This window comes from Nomascus leucogenys, chromosome 17 (genome assembly GCF_006542625.1).
Source record: "Nomascus leucogenys isolate Asia chromosome 17, Asia_NLE_v1, whole genome shotgun sequence".
NCBI lineage: Eukaryota > Metazoa > Chordata > Mammalia > Primates > Hylobatidae > Nomascus > Nomascus leucogenys.
This window is the reverse complement of record NC_044397.1, coordinates 89,222,826-89,246,721: the sequence shown is the minus strand read 5'-3', so window position 1 is coordinate 89,246,721 and position 23,896 is coordinate 89,222,826. Positions and strand designations below refer to the sequence as shown.

The 23,896-nt window shown below is 40.5% G+C and overlaps 1 protein-coding gene across 1 annotated transcript; it reads right to left on the bottom strand.

The window, feature by feature from the left end:
* Positions 1–88: 88 nt before the first annotated feature.
* IGFL2 (IGF like family member 2) lies at positions 89–11,336 on the bottom strand. Its single transcript, XM_030795629.1, has 3 exons — positions 11,174–11,336; positions 506–559; positions 89–360 (listed from the first exon to the last, which is right to left on the bottom strand). Exons 1-3 carry the CDS (start codon positions 11,223–11,225, stop codon positions 89–91), a joined length of 378 nt encoding a protein of 125 aa, XP_030651489.1. The 5' UTR covers positions 11,226–11,336.
* Positions 11,337–23,896: the final 12,560 nt, after the last annotated feature.

Sequence of the window (23,896 nt, the reverse complement as noted above, 5' to 3'; positions counted from 1 at the left end):
GCTCTTCAAAAGGAGTGATGAAAACATCTAGACTCCCCTCCTCATTTCCACCTCCCTTCCCCCGACCCCCTGGCCAGGGACAGGGTCCCTACCTTTCACATTCACGGGAGATAGGAGATGAGTCGCACTGGGAATTCACACCCTGAACCTTCAGCTTCACAACAAAATGGTTTGTGAGGCCAAAGGACTCAGGACAGCAGAGCTCAAAGCAGGGCCAGAAGCGGCAGTGGGGACCACATTGGCGGGTCTGGCTCAGGGACACGATGGCATCATCGTAACAGCACTGCTCCAAAGGGTTGTAGATCTTGTCTCCACACCTGGGTGCCGGCTGGCACAGCCATGGCTCTGAGCCAGCAGGAGCTGGACAGATGGACAGACATTGTTGCTGTGAGCCCAAGGATAACCAGGCACTACATCCCCCAATCAGGAGCCCTCTGTGAACCCCCACGCCCACTTTCCAAAGGCAGCCTCCTTCCTCTTCACTCTTGCCCATCCTTGTACTCACCGATGACTTCCCTTGGACACCAGAGGAGGAGAAAGACTAACACACAAGCAGGAGCTGGGAGAGAAAGAAAGGAGGTTAAGGATGGGGCTGGAAGTGTGGCCACTAGGTTGTTCTCAGGAAGGGCAGGCCAGGGTGGGGAAGGCTTAGTTCCAGATTAGCTCTAAAGGCTTGGGTTTGGAACTATCTTTGCATAGGATCTAACTCCTGACACAGTTAAGAGTCCAGACAGCAGGGCCAGAGAAGCATGGACCCTTCTAGGAAAGAGAATGCAGGGAAAACTCTTGGAGTATCTTCGTTCATGATTCTAAGAATATGGTGAAGTTTACCAGTTGGAAAAAGGAGGGAACAGCTGTTAAAGACTAACCATGGTTAAGATTAAGGTGATAAGGAAGGAGGAAGGAAGCTGAGAAAGATTGGCAAGTGGAGAACTGGGGTGCAGGATTGTTTTGGAGATAGGATTGGGCTTGAGTAGGTCTTTTTTTGTTTGTTTGCTTTTTATTTTTTGAGACAGGGTCTTACTCTGTCACCCAGGCCAGAGTGCAGTGGTGCCATCTTGACTCATTGCAGCCTCGAACTCCAGGGCTCAAACGATCCTCTCACTTCAGCTTCCTGAGTAGGTGAGACTACAGACATGTGCCACCATGCCCAGGTAATTTTCTATTTTCTTTTCTTTTTTTTTTTTTTTTTTTTTTTTTTGAGACAGAGTCTCGCTCTGTCACCCAGGCTGGAGTGCAGTGGCGCGATCTCGGCTCACTGCAAGCTCCGCCTCCTGCAGCACTAAAAAAATTAGCCAAGCATGGTGGTGCGCACCTGTAATCCCAGCTACTAGGGGGCCTGAGGCAGGAGAATCACTTGAACCCGGGAGGTGGAGGTTTGCAGTGAGCCAAGATCGTGCCACTGCACTCCTGCCTAGGTGACAGAGCGACACTCTGTCTCAAAATAAAATAAAATATAAATTGCAATCAATTTGGGGGGAACTAACATCTTTACTGGTTGAGTTTTACAATCCATGAAAATGGCATGTCTCTCCATTTATTTTTATTTCTTTCAGGAGCATTTTGTAATTTTCAGCATATAAGTCCTGTACATGTTTTGTTAGATTTACACCTAACTTTTTCATTTTTGAACAATTGCAGGTGGTATTTTATTATTAATTTCAATGTCCACATGTTCATTATTGGTATAAAGAAACACAATTGATTTTTTCTATGTTGATCTTGCATTCTGAAACCTTGCTAAACTCATTTATTAGTTACAGGAGTACATTTTTAGATTCCTTGGGACTGTTTACATAGACAATTGAGTGGCCTACAAATAGGAGCAGTTTTATTGCTTTCTTTCCAGTCTGTATAAATTTTAATTCTTTTTTTTCCTTGACTCATTGCCCTGGTTAGAATGTCCAGCAATACACTCAATAAGAATGGTGAAAGCAGACTTCCTCTCCTTTACTCAATCTTAGGTGGAAAACATTCACTTTTTCACCATTACTTATATTAGTTGTAGGGTTTTTGTAGATGGACTTTATTGAGTTGAGGAAATTCCCCCATTCCTGTTTTTCTGGGAGTTTTTAAAATCATGAATGGGTGTTAAATTTTATCAGATGCTTTTTCAGCATCAATTGATGTGATCATGTCATTTTTCTTCTTTAGCATGTTAATACGGTGGATTACACTGAGAGTGGTTTTTGAAATATTCTGCCAGGCTTACATTCTGGAATAAACCCTACATAGTCATGGTGTGTAAGTATTTTTTTATATTGCTGAATTTAATTTACAAATATTTTGTCAAGGATTTTTGCATGAAGGATATTGGTCTATAGTTTCATTGCTTTGTTGTTGTCATTGTTCTTGTTTGCCTGTATTTTTATGATTTTTGTAGCAAAATAACTGATTTTATGAAATGAATTGAATTACCTCCTATTCTATTCTCTGGATGAGATTGTGCAGAATTGGTGTCAATTTCTTTTTAAACATTTGGTAGATTCTCAAGTGCAACCATCTGGGCTTGGAGATTTCCTTTTTAGGAGATATTTTAAATTCTGAATTCGATTTCCTTAATAGTTATAAGGCTACTAAAATAATGTATTTCATATTGCGTGTGTTGTGATCATTTGTGCTTTTAAATGGGTGGTCCATTTCATCTAAGTTGTCAAACTGTGTAGAGTTATTCCTAGTTTTCCACTATTATTCTTTTAGTGTCTGCAAAACCTATAGTGATATCTCCTGTCTCATTCCTGATACTGACAATTTGTGTCTTCTCTTTGAATTTTTGAGAGTTTTGCTAAAACTATCAAAAGATTATTGATCTTTTCAAAGAATTAACTCTCTGTTTCATTGATCTTCTAGACTGTTTTTCTGTTTTCAATTTTATCGACTCCTGCTCTCTTTATTATTTCTTCCTTCTTCTTGCTTTGGGTTTATTTTGCTCTTTTATTTTTTCCTAGCTTCTTGATGTGAAAGCTTAGATTACTGATTTTTCTTTTTTTCTAATACAACTATTTAGCACAATAAGTTTCACACTTAGCACTGCCTTACATATGTTCCACAAATTTTGATATATTGTGTTTTCATTTCATTAAGTTAAATATAGTTTTAAAAATCTTTGAGACTCATCTTTAAACCAAGAGTTATTTAGAGTTGTGTTGCTTAGCTTCCAAGTGCTTGGAGATCTTTCTGTAGTCATTAGTTTGATCAAATTATGGTCAGACAACTTACTCTGTTAAACTTCAATACTTTGGAACTTGTTGAGGTTTGTTTTATGGCTCTAGGTAGAAGCCAATTCTCCATTACCATTTACAATGATATCAAAAATAACAAATACCTAGAATTCAATCTAAAGAAAGGTGAGAAACCTCTGCAAAACTCTGCTGAAAGATACTAAAGAACACCTAAGTAAATGGGAAATTACCATGTTTATGCTTTGGAAGACTCAATATAACAAAGATGTCAATGTTCCCCAAATTGATCTACAAATTCAATGCAAACTCAATAAATATTACAGCAAGGTTTTGTATAAGTTAACAAAGTGATTCCGAAATTTATCAGAAAGTGATGGTTGGGCACAGTGGCTCACACCTGTAATCCTAGCACTTTGGGAGGCTGAGGCAGGAAGATTGCTTGGTCCCAGGAGTTCAAGGCCAGCCTGGGCAACACAGTGACACCCTGACTCTATACATATTTTTTTTTAAATTTCTTTTTAAATTTTATTATTATTATACTTTAAGTTTTAGGGTACATGTGCACAATGTGCAGGTTTGTTACATGTGTATACATGTACATATTTTTTAAAAAAATTACCAGAAAATGAAAACGACAAGATAGCCAATACAATATTGAAGAAACTAAACAAAGTTACACAACTTACACTAACAGATCAGGAAGTTTTATAAAACTATAATAATTTAGAGCGTGGTATTGTGAAAGATAAATAATTTTATCAATGGAATGAAACAGAGTTCAGATACAGATCCACACACAGACAATCAGTGATTTATGACAAATGTACCACTACAATTCACCAGGCAAAGATTAGTCCTTTTAATAGATATCTATATCGGGGGGGAATGTATCTTGACCCTTATCTCACACCAAATGTGAAAATTAATTTGAAATGGATCATAGACTTAAATGCAAAATATTTCAAACTATAAAGCAGGACTTCCAGAAGTCAGTGTGAAGAGCATGGGTGCCTTCCTCCCAGCAAAACAACCATTTAACTGATGAAAATTATTTCTTTTATAAAAACAACTAGTTAAGTCTCAGGAAATTGTCCTAAGGGCATACAGCAAATAAAGAAATGTTTATTCAAGAAATTCCACTCAATCTGTATAGAGCAGCGAGAGTCTGAGGGCATTTAAGCCACAAATTATCCCAATTCCCCACATCCCCAGCCAACTCTGTGTAATTAAAGCTCTATGCTGGGTAGTCACGGACAAGAATATGGGACTCCACTTCTCCCCAGCTCCCAGCCTAGGGCTACAGTTTCAGTCCAGAAAGGGCAGTACACCAGCATCTTTTATACTGCTGTCTCCATGCTGCGGATGCTCTACATTAGTTAGAAATTGTGGCTTACAGTACCAGGGCTCCTTCTCCCATCCAGCCCCTCCTCCCATCCAGCCCCTCCTCCTAGCATGGAAGTTCCACGCCAGGTTTAGCAGGTGAAGCACACTGGGCTTCATTGATCCTGCCTGAGTTCACTCATGGGGCAGAGGTTCCACGCAAGAAAGAGCAAACCGAGAAGACTAGCAGCTACCACCCCCTCCCAGTGTTCTAGCTGGAGAGGAAAGACATCGCCGCAGGAGAAGCTGGCTGCTGTCCCTGACACCAGCTCCAGTCCAGTGGCTCAGCGGTTCTGCCCCGGAGAGAGGGAGGCCATCAGAACAGAGAGCTCCACAGGTCTCCCTAAAAATGGCTTTTCTTGAAATACAGTGTGGAGAAGTTCATGCCTAAGGACATTGTACAAAAAAATTGGAAACTTTGGTGCTAGAAAACTAAGAAGAGGGTGGTAATTCCATGACAGTAGTAACAAGAAACAAAAAGACCAGCCGGGCGCGGTGGCTCATGCCTGTAATCCCAGCACTTTGGGAGGCTGAGGCGGGCCGATCACGAGGTCAGGAGATCCAGACCACCCTGGCAAACACGGTGAAACCCCATCTCTACTAAAAAAAAATACAAAAAATTAGCCGGGCGTGGTGGCGGGTGCCTGTAGTTCCACCTACTTGGGAGGCTAAGGCAGGAGAATGGCATGAATCCAGGAGGCAGAGCTTGCAATGAGCTGAGATAGTGCCACTGCACTCCAGCCTGGGCGACAGAGTGAGACTCCGTCTCAAAAAAAATAAAAATAAATAAATAAATAAATAAACAAACAGGCAGAAGCTTAACAGAGAAAATCAGAAAAAGAGATAACTAAGAAGGGCCCTCCTGGGGTCAGAGACAGCCTCAAACCCTGGCAACACTCTGACTTGGCAAAAGGGTTAGACATTAAGCAGCCCACAGAATGATTTATGCATTGTGCTGTAGGCCTATTAAAAATACAGCAATCAATTAACAATTAGAGGAGTCTAACAGATGCAAGTGATACCAACAGAGGCAGACGAGCCAGAAGCTTAACAGAAACATCAGGAAAAGAATAGTCAAAAAGAATGAGTTCATGTTCTTTGCAGGGACATGGATGAAGCTGGAAACCATCATCCTCAGCAAACTAACACAGGGAACAGAAAACCAAATACCACATGTTCTCACTCAGAAGTGGGAGATGAACTGTGAGAACACATGGACACAGGGAGGGGAACATCACACCCAGGGGCCTGTCAGGGGCTGGGGGGAAAGGGGAAGGAGCACATTAGGACAAATACCTAATGCATGTGGGGCTTAAAACCTAGATGATGGGTTGATAGGTGAAGCAAACCACCATGGCACATGTAACAAACCTGCATGTTCAGCACATGTATCCCAGAACTTAAAGTAAAATATATATATATATAATATATATGTGTATATATATATGTGTATATAATATATATGTGTATATATGTGTATATAATATATGTATCTAATATATATTATATATAATATATATGTATATATGAATATATATGTGTATATATATAAAATATATGCATATATGTATATATAACATATATGTATATATAAATATATATGTGTATATATGTATATATTATATATGCATATATTATATGTATATATGTATATATATGTATATATAATATATGTATATATTATATGTGTATATAATATGCACATATATATTATACATGTATATAATATATACACGTATATTATATATACGTGCATATATAATATATACGTGTCTATATGTATATATAATATATACGTGTCTATATGTATATATAATATATACGTGTATATAATATACACGTATATATATGTATATATAATATATATGTGTGTGTGTGTATATATATATATATATAATTTGTAATAAAATGGCAAAAGCTACCCCCAAAAAAGAACCCAGCTAAAACCATAATTATCTGGAATAATTAGCGATCCAGCACTCATGCCCAAGGCTGCACCCTCTGGAGAGCACTAATAAAATAGAATTGTGTAATTATATAAGCAATTATATAACTTGTAACTACTTATTAAAACAGTATAATTGCTTATTTCTTATCCTTTCTTCTCTTAATTGGTCTTAAAAGTAATGGCATAAAACAATACGTACATAATTGTATTGCTGGGAAAAATAAAGAATCTGATTTTAAAATGGGCAAAAGATCTGAATACCTATTTCTCAAAAGAAGACATACAAACACTCAAGTATATGAAAAAAGTATATGAAAAAATGTTCAACATTACTTACATTAGGGAAATGCAAATCAAAACCACAATAAGAAATCTTATCTCAGTTAAAATGGCTTTTATCCAAAAGACAAGAAATAACAGATGCTGGCAAGGATGCAGAGAAAGGGGAATATCCACACACGGAAAATGCCCATCCAGGCCCAGATGGTGAATTTTACAAAACAATTAAAGAAGACTTAATACCAATCATTCACAAACTTTTCAAAAAAACCAAACACAACTTTCCAATCTATTCTGAGGCCTGTATTACCCTGATACCAAAACCAGACAAAGACATCACAAGGAAAAAAAACTACAGACCAACATCTCTTATGAATATAAGTTCAAAAATCCTCAACAAAATATAGCAAACCAAATCCAGCAGCATATATAAAGAATGATACGCCATGACCAAGCAGATTTATCCCAGGGATGCAAAGTTGGTTTAACGTATGAAAGTCAATTAATATAATACACCATCTTGCTAGACTATAGGAGGGAGACACGTAATTCTCTCAAATGATACTGAAAGAGCATTTGACAAAATCTACACTCTTTGATGATAAAATACAAAGAACAAACTAGGAATAGAAGAGAGCTTCCTCAACCTGTTAAAGAGCATCTACAATAAACTCATAGCTAACATCATACTTAATTGTGAAAGATTGAATACTTTCCCCCAATATCAGGGACAAGACAAGTATATCCACTCTTACCACTCTATTCAACATAGCATTGGCGGTTCAAGCCATGAAAGTTAGGCAAGAAGATAAAACGAATTTAGACTGAGAAAAATAAAGTAAAATGATTTCTATTTGCAAATGACATGATTTTGTATGTTAAAAATCCTAAGGACCAGGCACAGTGGCTCACTCCTGTAATCCCAGCATTTTGGGAGACCAAGTGGGGAGGATCACTTGAGGTCAGAAGTTTGAAAACAGCTTGGTCAACATAGCGAGACCCCATCTGTATAAAAATAAAAACATAAAAAAATTAGCCAGGGATGGTGGCACATGCCTGTAGTTCTAGCTGCTCAGGAAGCTGAGGCAGGAGGATCACTTGAGCCCAGGAGTTCGAAGCTGCATTGAGCTATGATCACACCACTGCACGCCAGCCTGTGTGACAGAGTGAGATTCTGTCTCAAAAAAGAAAAAAAAAAAAACTTAAGGAAGCTACTATGACCTAAAGACTAATAGAAAAATTCAACAGGGTTGTAAGATAAAGGAGATCAACATATAAAAAGCAATTGTATACACTAGTAAAAAACCATCTAAATATTAAATTAAGAAAATAATTCCACATACAATAGTACCAAAGAGAATAAAATACTTATGAATAAATTGAACAGAAGAGGTGCAAGATTTGTGCACTAAAAACAACAAAACATTGTTGAAAATAATTAAGACTATGTAAATAAATGGAAATACATCCATGTTTACAAATTGGAAGACTTAATATTGTTCAGATGCCAAAACTCCCAAATTGATCTATAGAATCAATGCAATCCATACCAAAGATCTTTTGTGAGATGAAGTGTCACTCTGTCACCCAGGCTGGAGTGCAGTGGCACGATCATGACTCACTGCAACCTCCGCCTCCCAGGCTTAAGTGATCCTTGCACCTCAGCCTCCCAACTAGCTGGGACTACAGACGCCCACCACCATGCCTGGCTAATTTTTTGTATTTTTTGGTAGAGATGGGGTGTCACCATATGGCCCAGGCTGGTCTCTTAACGCCTGAGATCAAGCTATCCACCTGCCTTGGCCTCCAAAAGTGCTGGGATTACAGGCGTGAGCCACAGCACCCAGCCTTCTCTGAAGAAATTAATCAGTTGATCCTAAAACTCGTATTGAAACATAAAGGACCCAGAATAACTAAAACGATCTTGAAAAAGAGCAAAATTGTAGAATTGATACTTCATGATTTCAAAGCTTACCACAAAGCTATAGTGACAGTGTAGGAGCTGACATACAGGATAGACATATAGATCAATGAATAAAACTAACAGTCAGAAAATAAACCCTTAGATTTGTTGAAATCAAATTTCAACAAAAGTGCTAGGACTATGAAGTAAGGGAACAAATGATTTTTCAACAAATGGTGCTGGGAAAACTGTATATTCATACACAAAAGAATGGGCAGAAAGAGGATCTCTTCCTCACACCATACACAAGGATTAACTCAGAATGCAACACAGACCCAAATACAAGAGCGAAACATATAAAACTCTTAGCAGAAATGTAAAATAAGCAACCCACAGAAAGACAAATACCACACCATCTCACTTGTATGTAGAATCTAAAAGAGTTGAACTCATGGAAGTAGAGAGAATGGCAGTTACCAGAGGATCGGTGTGGGCAGATGGGGAACAGGGAGATAAGCAAATGATATAAAGTTACAGTTAAACAGGAAAGATAGGTTTTAGAGATCCACTGCAGGGCACGGTGACTATAATTAATAATAGTGTGTTGTGGGCTGGACGTGATGGCTCATACCTGCAATCCCAGCACTTTGGGAGGCCAAGGAGGAGGGTTGCTTAAGCCCACAAGTTGGAGACCAGCCTGGGCAACACAGTGAGACATCGTCTCTATGAAAAACAAAATTAGCATGGTGTGGTGGTGCGTGCCTGTGGTCTCAGCTACTTGGGAGCTGAGGTAGAAAGATGATTTGAGCCTCAGAGGTGGAGGGTGCAGTGAGCTGTGATCACACCACTGCACTCCAGACTGGGCATCAGAGTGAGACCCTGCCTCTTAAAAAAACAAATGGTGTGTTGTATATTTCAAAATTGCTGAAGAGTATATTTGAAATGTTCTAGTGACAAAAAATAATAAGTATATGAGGTGGTAGATATGGTAATTAACTTGATTTAATCATTTAACAAGGCAAACATATATTAAATCATATTTTACCCCATAAATATACACAATTATTCTTTGTCAACTTCTTAAAAAGATTCCTAGCAGAAAACACAGAAGTAAATCTTAATGACCTCGAGTTAGGTAATATTTTCTTAGATATTACACCAAAAGCACAAGAGACAAAAGAAAGAATAGACTTTATCAAAAATTAAAAACCTATGCACTGCAAGCAATAACATCAAGGAAATGAAGCCAATCCACATAATGAGGAAAGTATTTGCAAATTATATATATGATAAGGGATGAGTATCCAGCATATCTTCTAAAACTCTTACAACTAAATAATAATAAAATAAATAACCCAATTTAAACATGGAAAAATCTGAATAAACCCCTTCTCAAAAAGAAACACAAATGGCCAATAAGCACATGGAAAAGACACTCAGCATCGTTATTTACCAAGGAAACGCAAATTAAAACTACACAGAATATCATACACACCCACCCGGATGACCGTAATAAACATGAAAATAGAAAATAACAAAGATTGGAGAACCTGCAGAGAAATGTGAGCCCTCATACACTGCTGGTGGGAATGTAATTGATGCAGCTCTGTGGAAAACAGTTTGCTAATTCCTCAAAAAGTTAAACAGAATTACCATGTGGCGTAGCAATTCCACTCCTACGTGTACACCCAAGATAACTGAAAACAGGTTCTCAAGCAAATACATGTATATGTGTGTTCATAACAGCACTATTCACAACAGCCCAAGTGTCCATCAACAGAAGAATGGATAAATGAATGCTGATACGTGGATACAACTGAATTTATTCAGTTGTAAAAAGGAATGAAGTACTAATAAATTCTACAATGGGGATATGCCTTGAAAACATTAAGTTAAAAAAAAAGTGACATGAAAGGTCACATATGGTGTGATTCCATTTATAAGAAATGTCCCAGATAGGTAAATCCATAGAGACAGAAAGCCGACTGGTGGTTGCCAAGGGTGAGGGTAGAGGGGAAAGGGAGGAACAGCTAAGTGGGCATGCGGTGGTCGGGGGCTGTGGAGCCAGGTGACTCGGAGGTAAAAAGCAACTCTGGAAGATGACTGGGCTACTCTTCCTTCAACTTGAGAAAGAAACGAAGAGAAGGAAGGAGAGGAGGGAAAAGACAGGGAGGGGAGAGGGGAAGAGAAGAGGGGGGATGTGAGACAGAGAGACACAGGGAGAGGAGGAGAGGGAGGGGGAGAGGGAGAGGGGAAGATGGGGAGAGGTGGAAAGGGTGAGAGGGGGAGTGGGAGAGAGAAAGAGAGAGAGAAAAGAGAGGGAGAGAGAGGAGAGAGAGAGAGAGAGAGAGAGAGAGAGAGAGAGAGAGAGAGAGAGAGATGGTTGCCCAAAAAGAAGTTAGTGAACACAGCAGGCATTGCTCATCTTGATGGAATACACACAACAAAACTCAGTCCACTGCCTGAGCTGCCCTTACTTACCCAGCACACTTCTGGGGTAGTCGGTCCTCATGCCTGAGACATTGAACCTCATGATTTCCTGCTGCTGAGAGCCCAGGAACTCCAGGCAACAGTGCCTGGGCTACAGGGCTGGGTCTGGTTTGAGGGCAGGATGATCCCCTCATCACAGTCCCAAGAGATTGTAGATCTGGTCTCCACTCCTGAGTGTCAACTGGCACAACCACAGTCCAATATCTGGAAGAGTCAGAGCTGATGAGCTGGCAGGGGGCCTCTGGGAGCCTCCAACCCTATCCACAGTACTATAATCCTACCTCCTTTCTTCTCCCTCCACTCACCACACCCATTCTCACCTGTGGTCCCTTCTGAGCCTGAGCCCAGGACTTCAAAAATAAAGATCAGCTGAGAGCAGAAAGAGAAAGACTGATTCTGGGGTCACCAGATCATGATCAAGGGGCACAAGATGATGTCTCTGAGTTTCTTTGATTGCTGTAACAGCTCAGAGTGGATTTGGGGACTGACTCTGTGCAGGTTCTGGGCATTGGGCTTGGCAGGTGAGGAAATGCAGGGAGGGCTCTGCAAAGGGTTAAGCTTCTGGAACTTGCAGGTGGGGAGAGAGACGGCAATGCAGTCAGAGAGGACACGGGTGATTATGAGGTGGGAAACCAAGAATTAAATAGGGAAGAGAGAATTAAGTTTGAGGTTCAGAGGTACATTAGGGATAACAGTAGGCATTAGCTCAACCTGGGGCTAGGGTTGCCTTACCGAAAATTCTGGGCACCATGGAGCTTCAGAGCAGCTGATGGGACAGCAGCAGTGCAAATGGGTCAGTGACTTCACACAGGGACTTACATAAGCCATGAACTTACCCACGTTTAGGGAGGTGCCCGGAAGCAGTTCCTCTTGGAAAGGGTGAGAAGCCGCAGAAAGCATAAGAAAAAAAATGCATCAGCAGCTTAGTAAGATGTTCCCGGACCTGTCCCAAGTGGCTGCTACCTTCTCAGACCTCTCGAAATCTCAGGGTAAAGGCTTCTCTAGAACCTTTCAAAGCCGTGAGTGAGTGTCATTCTTTGAACTCTGCCCACGGCAAAGCCACTTGAAAGAGATTCCTTGGCTCTCACTTATCTGAGAGCATACTACTCACCAAACATCACAGCTGGTGATGAAACTTCATATTCATCCACCCTGAAGTTTCAAGGGGTCCCTCTACTCCCCATCTCAGTCCAGCTCCAGACCTGCCCTATGAGAAACCAACACACCCATCCAAACCCAAAGAATGGACTCAGAGACACAGAAAACAGTGGAAGCAAGACTTTTAATGACGGTCTTGCAAGATTGAGTGTCTGGTAGGCAGGCAAACCCAGTATGGTTACAACAAGCAATTTATCCCCTAGTGCACAAGTCTCTCCCCCGGTTCCTGGTAGGCTGAGTACGATGGGGTCACAATCCTCCCAGACGTCGCCTATTGGTCGCTGGGTTCAGGCTTTTAGGTGTTTTCTTTAGGATTGTCTCACTGCATTTTGTTGCAGCCTATAATGCATTGCAATCAAAGTCAGCTCGGGGGCTTTTCAAGTATTTAACTTATGACCTAGGTAGTCAGGCAAGGGGATAAGAATAGATAAAGTGAGCTATTTTGCTGGCTAGTAAACCTTCATTCTAGACTAAACTCTGGTTCGGGCAAGGGTAACTAAGGGGACTCTGACAAGCATGCACCAGCTATTAAAGCATGGGCCTAGTATATTCTGTCCTTCCATAGTTTGTGGGCCTCAGCCTATTTGAGGTACTTTGTCTTGGAAATGGACCACCATATCCATTATTATAATTGTAGACAGCACTGTCTATAATTTCTTCAGAGTCATTTAGGGGAAACTGTGAAGATGCAGCATAATCTAGAAAAAGAGCAGGGGCTGTAAAAACTCTGCCAGGGAGAACAGAAAAGGAACAGACAGTGATAGAATAGACATCTGGGATTCATAGAATACATGGAAAGGCAGCACCTTTTTGTTGTTGTTTCTGGAGTGCTTTGTCCAAGGAAACGCTCCTTCTGTGTTTCTTACTGTTATTTTATTGTCACCATCACTATTATTTGTGTGACGGGATACCGTGTGGGCTATTATTAGAATGTGCTCCTGTGTTTTCCATTGACTTCCTTTCCATCCCACAGCGAGATGGGTGGGAGGGTGAGTCAGAGATCAGGAGAAGTGTTAGGGCTTTATAAAAGTGCATTGTTAGAAGAGTTCTTCCCCCTCTCTCCCTCTTAACTGGATGTCCAGCTCTTCAGTATTGATTCATGCAATAAACTAGCTCTCCTCTCCTAATTCTGCAGTTGTTTGCATGAATGTGTCTGTCTGTCTACCAATATGCCTTCTCCTTGCCCACACAGTCAAACAGAAGTTCCACCTATAAATACATATCCTCCCCACCTACACAAAATAGCTACACAGAAAACAGACCTATGAGAACTACTTTCCTGTTTACCAAGTTAATTAGTGTGGATAGCTCATTACAACTCTCAGCCAGCAACCAGGGTATTCACAACTGCCAAGGAATTCATGACTGCTTGAAAGAGAAAGGCCCCCACTAAAAATAAATAAAAAAAGAAAGACAAAGCCCCAGGTGAACAGTACAACTGATTAAGGAGGAAAATCCTGAAGGCGATTACTAGAAGAATTAATCTCTGTATAATTAAACCATCTATGTAGAAAATCCCATAGAACCCGCTGTCAAGCAAGAGGGAAAGGCTGATAGATTCTGCCAGGTAAAAAAAGTCCTTTTTTAGATTCAGACACTTTACTACTGACACAGACAGGGAAAGGAAGAGTAGCCACAGGTGCCAGCACCATGTCCCTTCACAGGGTGACACTGAAACAAAAGGGCCAGATGACTGAACAAGAATAATAGGATGCCTGTTGCTCAGTAGAGAATCCAGCCTGTGGCTCCATGGTATAGGGAGGTAGAAAGCCTCGTCCCTCCCCAGAAGCCAGAGGCAGTGAGAAGCTGTGTTATGACGGCCTCCCTCATCCATGGGGAAGTGAGTGACAAGTGATGCTGTGGCAGCTCCCCACAAGCCTCCCATGATCTCACGTTCTGGGAGGACCAGAGAGTGTTCTGCCATGACATACATCAGCCTCAGTTAAGCTTTGCTGATGTGGCCCAAGTGGAGACATTCAAGGTCACTAGGGCACTAGGGCAGAGCCATTACCATAAACCTACTCCCAAAGCTGCTGGACCTAATAAGTGAATTTAGAAAGGTTGTAGGGTATGAAGTTAACACACAAAAGTCAACTGTATTCCTTTATACTGGCAAGCACTAGTGGATACAATAATTTAAAGGAAAAAATGCCATTTACAATGCCCCCCCGCCCCAAAACTGAACTGTTATACTGTAAATGTCGGAGAACATGTAAAGGATGTGTATGATTAAAGTATTTAAGGAAACCTTAAATACAGAGTGGTATATCATGTCATGGTTTGGAACCTGTAATTTAGGTAAGATGCTAATTCTTTCCAAATTATCTACAGATTTAACACAATTCCAATTAAAACCCAAGTAGGATTTGTATTAGAGAGAAACAAAATAACTCAGAATTTATATAGAAAAGCAATGGAAATTAGAATGGCCAACACAATTTTGGATGAGGAAAGGTGACAGAGGACTCACACTATCCAATTTCACAATTACTCAAGCTACAGTAATGACAACAGTGTAGTACTGGCCAATGGATAGACACACAGATCAATGCAACAGAATAGGTTCCAGAAATCAACCCAAACAAATATAGTAAATTGACTCTTGGCAAAGATGTAAAGGCAATTCAATGGGGGAAAAGATAGTCATTTCAACAAATGGTGTGAGACAATGGGCACGCATATGAAAAAAAAAGACTTCTACCAAAGCTCACACTTCTTACAAAAGTTAACTCCAAATGGTCTAGATATGAAAAGTAAAACTACGTATTTCAAGAAGAAAGGCCAGGCGCGGTGGCTCACGCTTGTAATCCCAGCACTTTGGGAGGCCGAGGCGGGTGGATCACGAGGTCAGGAGATCGAGACCACGATGAAACCCCGTCTCTACTAAAAATTACAAAAAAATTAGCCGGGCGTGGTGGCGGGCGCCTGTAGTCCCAGCTACTTGGAGAGGCTGAGGCAGGAGAATGGCGTGAACCCGGGGGGTGGACCTTGCAGTGAGCCGAGATGGTGCCACTGCACTCCAGTCTGGGCGACAGAGCGAGACTCCGTCTCAAAAAAAAAAAAAAAAAAAGAAGAAAGCATCAGAGAAAACATTTATACCTTGGGAAAAGACACCAAAAGCATTATCCATTTTTTAAAAACTGATAGATTGGACTTATCAAAATTTTAAAGTTAAGCTTGATGAACAAATTGTTAAGTGAATCAACAGACAAGCCACCAACTGCAGAAAGTGTCTGTGAATCACATCTCTAACATAGGACTTGAATCCAGAGTATATGAAAAACTCTCAAAACTCAAAGTGAAACAACAAACAAAATCATTAAGCATTGGCAAAATATCTGAACAGATGCTTTACAAAAGAGGATATACAGATAGGAAATAAGCACATGAGAAGTTGTTCAACACCATTAGCCATACTGGAACTATAAATTAAAACCACAATGAGATACTATCTCCCATCTACTAGAATTGGTAAAATTTAAATATATATATTAAATAAATAAATACACACACACACACACACACACACACATATATGAGTGTGTCCTTAATTCTCTACCAGTGAGGGAAGCTGGAAGCAAGATGGGAAGGTGGGGAGAAGAAGAAACCCTGAAAGGAACTAAGAGTTACTGGAAGGAGGGCTTTAATCTGGTGAGTGGGTCACTCACTGGTAGGTAAGTCATGTGTGGAAGGCTGTTTGGGGTGTTGCAAGGATTGACTGTGTTAGACTGGACAAGGGAGGGCCACTGGGGGTGTAGGTGAAAAAGTACTGGAGTATGCGTATTTAGATATTATGAAATTATACACAAACATATATGAAAGAGAAGAATACTGACAATACCAAGTGCTAACATGCAAGTAAAGACACTGAATTTCTCATATTTTACTGATGGAAATGAAAATGGTATATATATATATACACCTCATATATATCATATATATGTATCATATATATATATAATAAAATAATAAATATAAAAATATAATATAATATATATATGTATCATATATATATCACATATATCGTATATACGATATATATATCATATATATCATATATATATGTATCATATATATATATCACTCTAAAAAACATTTTGGCTGTTTTTATAAAATTATACATTTACCATACAACCCATCACTCACACTCCTGGGTATTTATCCCCAAGAAATGAAACTTATGTTTCCACCAAAAAAGCACAATCTTTCATAGTATTTTACTTGTAATAGCAAAAAAGTGGAAACAAATATCTATCAACAGGGGAAATGGGAGACAAGCCGTGGTACACACATACAGTGGAAACTTTTGAGCAATAAAAAGGCAAGGAACTGTTTACATACACCATGACCTGGTGAGATCTCAAAGGCACCGTGTCAGATACAAGAAGTTGGTCTCAACAATTACATAGGTAAGAATCCACTTAGCCTTTCCTGTGACACTCAGGAAAGGCAAAACTATAGGAAAGAGTGAATGCCAAGGGTTGGGGTCGGGTTTGGGGTGATGGAACTGTTCTGTAACCTGATTACAATCGTACTACATGAATCTATACCTGTGTTAAAATCCATTAAGTCGTGCACAGAAAAGAGTCAACTTACTGTATGTTTTTAAATAAAATAATTAAAATCAGGGTGTGGAAACTAACCTTTGTATTCACTTACTTATTCAGAAATAATTTTGAATATATATTTTATGCTAAGTGCTGTTCTAGCTGCAAAGAATACACCAGTGAGCAAAATAAGGGGTTTAATTTTGTTTAGAAGACACAGAAAATAAACATCGAGTAAGTATATATGATATGATATATGATATGATATGATATGATATCAACCAATGATATATGCTATGGAAAAAATAACAAAGGAGTTTAGGAGATAGAGAATTACATGGACAGGTATCAGCAAGTCATGACTTGAGGGTCAACTGCCAGAAGCTAAGAATAATTGTATTGTATCAATGGTCAAAAAGATCAAAAAAGGAGTAACATTTCATGACACATTTAAAATATATGAAATTATATGAATTATATGAAGTTGGCATTTTAGTATCTGTAAATAAGATTTTACTGGAACACAGCCACATTCACTCATTCATTCATGTATTGTCTTCATGCTTCACTACAACAGCAGAAGTGAGTGGTTGCACAAGAGGCTTATGTTTTACAAAGGCTGACTTTTTACATAAAAAGTTTGCCAACCCCTGCTGTAAACAATGCTAAGTGAAGGTGGTCAGGGAAGTCCTCTGTGATGAGTTATCTTGTGAGCAGAGGCCTGACAGAGGTGAGGGGTGGGCCCACAGGTTACTCAAGGAATCCCCTAGGGTTCTAGCCCAAGTTGGGGTTGCCTGCATGGGGCATTCAACAAATAACAGACGCCAAGTGGTGGGTCTGAGTGTGGGAATGTGAAGTGGCAAGTGATGGGTCAGAGTAGACCAAGGGCCTGTTTATATAGCTCAGTAGGCCACCGTGCACAATCTTGACTTTCTCTGAGCCACAGGGAAGCCCTTGGAGGGGTTTGAGCAGAGACAATATCTATAGTGCCTGGCAAATGGGAAGGGGTTTATAAATGTGAGCTATTGTTATTGCCAACAATGCCATCTTATAATACAGTTGGCTCTTGAACAATGTGTGGGTTAGGGGTGCTGACACCCCTGAGCAGTTGAAAATCTGCATATAATTTTTGACTCCCTAAAAATGTAACTACTGGCTGGGCCTGGTGGCTCACACCTGTAGTCCCAGCACTTTGGGAGGCTGAAACAGGAGGATTGCTTGAGCCCAGGAATTCAAGGCTGGAGTGAGCCGTGATTGCACCACTGCACTCCATCCTAGGTAACAGGGTGAGACTCTTGCTCAAAAATAAATAAATAAATAAATGAGAAAAGAAAACAAAAAACCATAACTACAAATAGCCTACTGTTGATGGGCAGCCTTACTGATAACATAAACAGTAAATTAATGCATAGTTTGTATATTCTATGTATTATACACTACATTCTTACAATAAAGTAAAACAGAGAAAAGAAAATGTTATTAAGAATCACAAGAGAAAATATATTTACTATGTGTTCGGTGGAAGTGGATCATCATAAAGGTCTTCATCCTTGTTTTCACACTGAAGAGGGTGATGAGGAAGAAGAAGGATTGGTCTTGCTGTCTCAGGGGTGGCAGAGGTGGAAGAAAATACAAATGGACCTGCATAGTTCAAGCCTGTGTTGTTCAAACATCAACTGCAGTAACATGTAAAAGTCAGCCCCTGCATTTCCACCCAGCAACCTCACACAGCCAGTTCATTTACAGGAGTTAAATGAAATTTTCTCTCATTTTGTAGTGTACAGGTATCCTTCACTATATAAACTTACACTATAACAATATTTGCTGGAAGGCTTGACAGTGGTAAGCTAAATGAGATTATCTGTATCAAAAGCTGTTATAATGTGCATGTAGAACCCAGTGGAAGCTTTTAAATTGGCAGAAGTACAGGCAAGAGGATGCAGAGTGCAATTAGCCAGTGTCAGCAGCTCTCTGGGCTTGTTTGTACATACAGAGCAGTATCTCTCATCTTCCCTACCATTTTCCAGAGGGTTTCACCCAGCATGGGTCCCAGTAATAATATCTGTCAGCAACCAGTGGTGCTACCTACTAAAGTCCAATTTAAATAGTCTCTTTCATATAATAATTTAAACATAGATAGATAACATACTTGTATATTTATATTACATCACAGTGCATTGTTTTTTCACTGCAGAAGGAATAGATAATTTGATTCAGATATTATGCAACATATTTCTTACTTCAGATACCCATACTCAGCAGTGAGTAAATGTTAACAAAGAAGTAACTCTTCTCAATGCTAGACTTCACATAGAAACCCTGGAGAGACTGCTAGAAAGCTTTTCAAGAGTATTTTTGTAATGTTTGAGGAAATTACCTGGTGGTATTAACTGGGCTAGGAACATTATTATTTTTGTCACTTAAAATAATGGAATGCAAGTTTCTACATTCTGAAAATTTTCCATCCAACATACTTCCCAAGATGGATTCACTCGGCATGATAAGGGGTGTGTGTGGGGTCCCCAGTTTACATGATCTTTATACACACATTTACGTTATTGCATGCTTAGAAGTCATTATTTCATTGTGCTTAAAGAGGAAACTGTAGCTCAGAGAGGTTAAGTAAATTTTAAAATTCCACAACTGGTAATGGTGTACCTGGGTCCCTAAAGTCATGAGAGAGAATTGTGAGAGTATTATTGGAAACTTCAAAGGTACTGAAGCCAGAATCTGCTAACAGCACTGATCTCTAAGGAGGGCAAATGAGCAAGGGAGGGGTGAGGTAAAAGGAGGAGAAGGATACTTTATCTGTAATTTTAAAAAACCATGTACTGGAAGTTTTGTTCTTTGCATGCATATCTTTGATAATTTAGGGTGAATTCGGGTTGGGCAAATACCCAGGAGAGTGACCAATGGCAAGACAAGACAATGACAGAGGTCAGCATGAGTCCTGTGGGATGCATAGAGTGAGTGCTTAATTCTCTATCAGTGAGGGAAGTTGGAAGCAGGGTGGGAAGATGGGCAGAAGGAGAAACCCTGAAGGGAACTAAGAGTTACTGTGAGGAGGGCTTCAAGCACATGCTGGTAGGTGAGTCATGTTGTTGAAGCCTGTTTCGGGTGTTTCTAGGAGTGGCTGTTCAGCTGGATGATGGAGGGCCACCGTGGGTGTAGGTGGAGAAGGTGCTAGAGGGAAAGGCAGGCCCAGGTAGTGAAGAGCCTTGTGGGATGAGCTGGGGAGCCTGGGTTCCATCCTAGACATGGTGGGGAATCGTTCAATAATTTTAAGCAGTGAAACTCACGACAAGATTTGCATTTTTCTAAAACCAGGCCCCACTCCGTGATCCTGGTGTGTCTTCCCAGACACCTGGGACTATCACAGTCACCACTGCAGCAGGGCAGCGTTTTCCAGCACACTGTTATCACCTTGCTCATGTGTTTATTTACTTTTCAAAAATATTGGTTTGTTGGTGTCAGAGACAATTCTCCATGGATCTCTTGCATTTTTGCCAGCCTGGCAGTGAGGCACTGACTGTCCTTTTGTTCCACACTCTTTTCAAGGATGTTTGTGTAGTGAACTGCCTTGGAAGATAGAGGTAAGGTAAGGTTTCCGTTTAGAGCAAACAATAGGTGTTTACTGTCCTGTATAATAATGATACTCTCTTCCTCCAGGTCATTTAGGCTCTGATAAAACTCTAATAATTTAGACTCTGGTAAAATGCTTTCTCTTAATGGCAGAGCTTGTTAAGAAGAACAGAATGCTCTGGTGTGTTTCACAGCGGTTACTTTCCCCCTTCCCACTTCATGCCAGAGCATGAAGGAGATTTTTCTCCCATATTCACTGTGAGAACCTGATAGGGTTCCTGGAGGTAAAACTCTTAGAAAAGTGCAGAGGCTCCCCTTAGACTGGGCCCCCTGGAGTTTTTAATTCTCAGATTGGTCCACCCTGAGCCTCCAGGAATTCATTCATTAGACTTCATGTTTTCCTATCCCGGTACTGGTTCCCACAGGGGTTTCTGGTCATGGGTTTCTGTTGCAGTAGTTTTGATTCTCTGTATCCACCTGCCTGTCTCAACAAATCTTAGGACAGTAGTTTGCTCTGTGATCCCACTTATCTAAGAGTTGTTAATTTTTTACTTTGTTCAGTATTTACTTTCTGTTAAGATGTGGTGAGGAGTTCCAAGCCTCTTACATGCTTGACTAGAAACTGGGAGTTCCAGAGAACATTTTCTTTAGAGATGAGGTATCACTATGTTGCCTAGGTTAGACTGGAACTCTTTGGCTCAAGTGATCCTCCCACCTTAGCCTCCTGAGTATCTGGAATTACAGGCATGTGCCACTGTGCCCAGCTCAAAAACCTATTTTTAATAATGTTCATCCTCTGAAAGCTGAGACTTTCTTTATGACCCAACATATGATCAATTTAGCGTCAATGTCCTATGTAGACTTGAAAAACATGTATGTTCTACCATTCTGAGATATATATATATATAGGCTGGGCGTGGTGGCTCATGCTTGTAATTCCAGCATTTCAGGAGGCCGAGGTGGGTGTATCACCTGAGGTCAGTTCAAGACCAGCCTGGCCAACATGGTGAAACCTCGTCTCTACTAAAAATACAAAAACTGGCCCAGCATGGTGATGCACACCTGTAATCCCAGCTACTCAGGAGGCTGAGGCAGGAGAATCGTTTGAACCCAGGAGGTGGAGGTTGCAGTGAGCTGAGATCATGCCACTGCACTCCAGCCTGGGCGACAAGAATGAAACTCCGTCTCAAAATGTGTGTGTGTGTGTGTGTGTGTGTGTGTGTGTGTGTGTGTGTGTGTGAAATATATGTGTGTATCTCATACTATATATACATATGTATACACATATAAATATATACACACATATAAATACACACACACATATAAATACATACAGACATATACACACATAAGTTTGGTTATGTGTGTTAGTTGCATTGTTCAAATTTTTAGCCCATTCTGATTTTTTGTTCTCCTTATTACATAAGCTATCCCCAAAAGTGTATTAAAGTCTTTCACCATAGTTGTGAACTTGTTTATTTCCACTTTTATTTTAGTTGCTTTTTTGAAGCTAAGTAATTAGGTATATTCAGATTCATAATTATTATATGTTGCATTTGGATTGATCCCTGTGTCATTATTACTTGTCCTGCTTTATCTCTAGCTTTATCTTTTGCATTAAAGCCTACCTTGGTATTCACTTAGCTACAGTAATTTTCTTTTGTTAGTGTTTGCATGATGTATCTTTTCTACGTACTAATTTTTAACATTTCTGGAACCTCATATGTAACATAGATTTCTTACATGTGCATAGAGGTTCTTTCTTAAATTCAGCCTTAAAATCTCAGAATTCAATTTGAATGATTTCGTTTTTTTAAAAAAATATTGGTTTTGATTGGGAAGAGGAGCTGAGATGGCTAACTAGATGCAGCCAGGAAGAGCTTCTCCCACCAAGAGACTGACCATCAAGAAGACCAGCATACACCAAGCAGATCTTCGAAAGGAAGGCATTGAGAGTGGAGTGAGGGAGGCAGGCCCTCAGCTGGAAGGGGAGGAAGCTGGAAACCCTGCACAGGGTTGCTGAGCATGAGGACTTCTTCCTGGCCCTGAACAGCTCCTGGGGAAGTGGAGACTTAAATAGGCATGGAGTGGCCCACTCTTGCCAGAGACCTCCAGAATCCTAGCTGCAAAAGGTCCCACAGCCCCCATGGACATTTGCGCTGGCAGAGAGAGCTCTTGGAGAGTTGGCAGGGACAGGACTCTAGCCTGTGTGGAGCCCAGAGAGTCTGGTTTGGAAACAGCTGCAGCGGAGCATGGACGGGGATGCTCATTCCCCAAGGCTCACCTTGCTCCTCTACGTGGCTGTGGCCTTTCTTGACTGTCAGACCTGGACAGAATAGGACTATCTTGCCTAGGGGAGGGGGCCAGTCTGATACGAGTGCCTCCCAGTGTGCTGGCTTCTCCTAAGTTCCCTACCTGCCACATCTGTTTGCGGTAAAGCCTCAGTTGCCAAACTGGGGGTGCTTCCCAGGGGCCACTGCCTTAGCCCTTTCACCAGTAGACCCTGTCCAACTATCAGAGAGCCTTTGCAGACAGGTCCCACCAGGATGCACCCAGCCAAAGCCTCCTCTCACCACTTTGCCAGCAAGCACATGTGCACAGACATCAATGCTCCACCACCACCAGCACATGTGTGAGTAAAGATCCCATTGCCATAACCCAGATGAAGCACTTTGGTCAACACCCCACATTGGAGTGTCATTGCTAGTGAATGGGGAACACCTTAGCCCCTCTAGTGCAGTAGGTGTTTAACCCTGAAGATCCAGGGAACAAAGCCATGGGCCTGGTACCAACTCCCCAGGGTTAGACGATGCAACCCAGAAGTGCTAAGCTGAGCCTTGGCCCCATGAAATCATCCACAAATGAAACCAGCTGACTAAACCCAACTTATACCATAGTTAAACCCTCAAGGCCATCAAAGAATGTAAAACCCAAAAGCCCCATCCAAAGGACAGCAACTTCAAAGATTAAAGCAACTTCAGCCCACACAGATGAGAAAGAACCAGCACAAGAACTCTGGCAACTCTAAAAGCCAGTGTCTTCTCACCACCAAATGACTGTACTAGCTTTCCAGCAATGGTTCTTAACCAGACCGAAATGGCTGAAATAGCAGACAGAATTCAGAAGCTCCATGGCAATGAAGATCGTCAAGATTTAAGTAGAAAATTGAAACTCAATCCAAGTTATCTAAAGAATCTACTAAAATGATTCAAGAGCTGAAAGAGTAAACAGCCATTTTAAGAAAGGACCAAATAGATCTCACAGAGCTGAAAAACTGGCAAGAACTTCATAATATAATCAGAAGTATTCACAACAGAGTAGACCAAGCTGAGGAAAGGATCTCAGAGCTCAAAGACTGGTTCTTTGAATTAACTCAGTCAGACAAAAATTTAAAAAAGAATTTTTTAAAATGAACAAAACCCTCTCC

Excerpts from the sequence above, each read along its gene's own strand:
- IGFL2 (XM_030795629.1), bottom strand. The coding sequence starts at position 11,225 with ATGAGGTTCAATGTCTCAGGCATGAGGACCGACTACCCCAGAAGTGTG. Across the intron at positions 560-11,173 it reads CTACCCCAGAAGTGTGCTGG|CTCCTGCTTGTGTGTTAGTC; the intron begins GTAAGTAAGGGC and ends TTTCTCTCCCAG. Across the intron at positions 361-505 it reads GTGTCCAAGGGAAGTCATCG|CTCCTGCTGGCTCAGAGCCA; the intron begins GTGAGTACAAGG and ends CCATCTGTCCAG.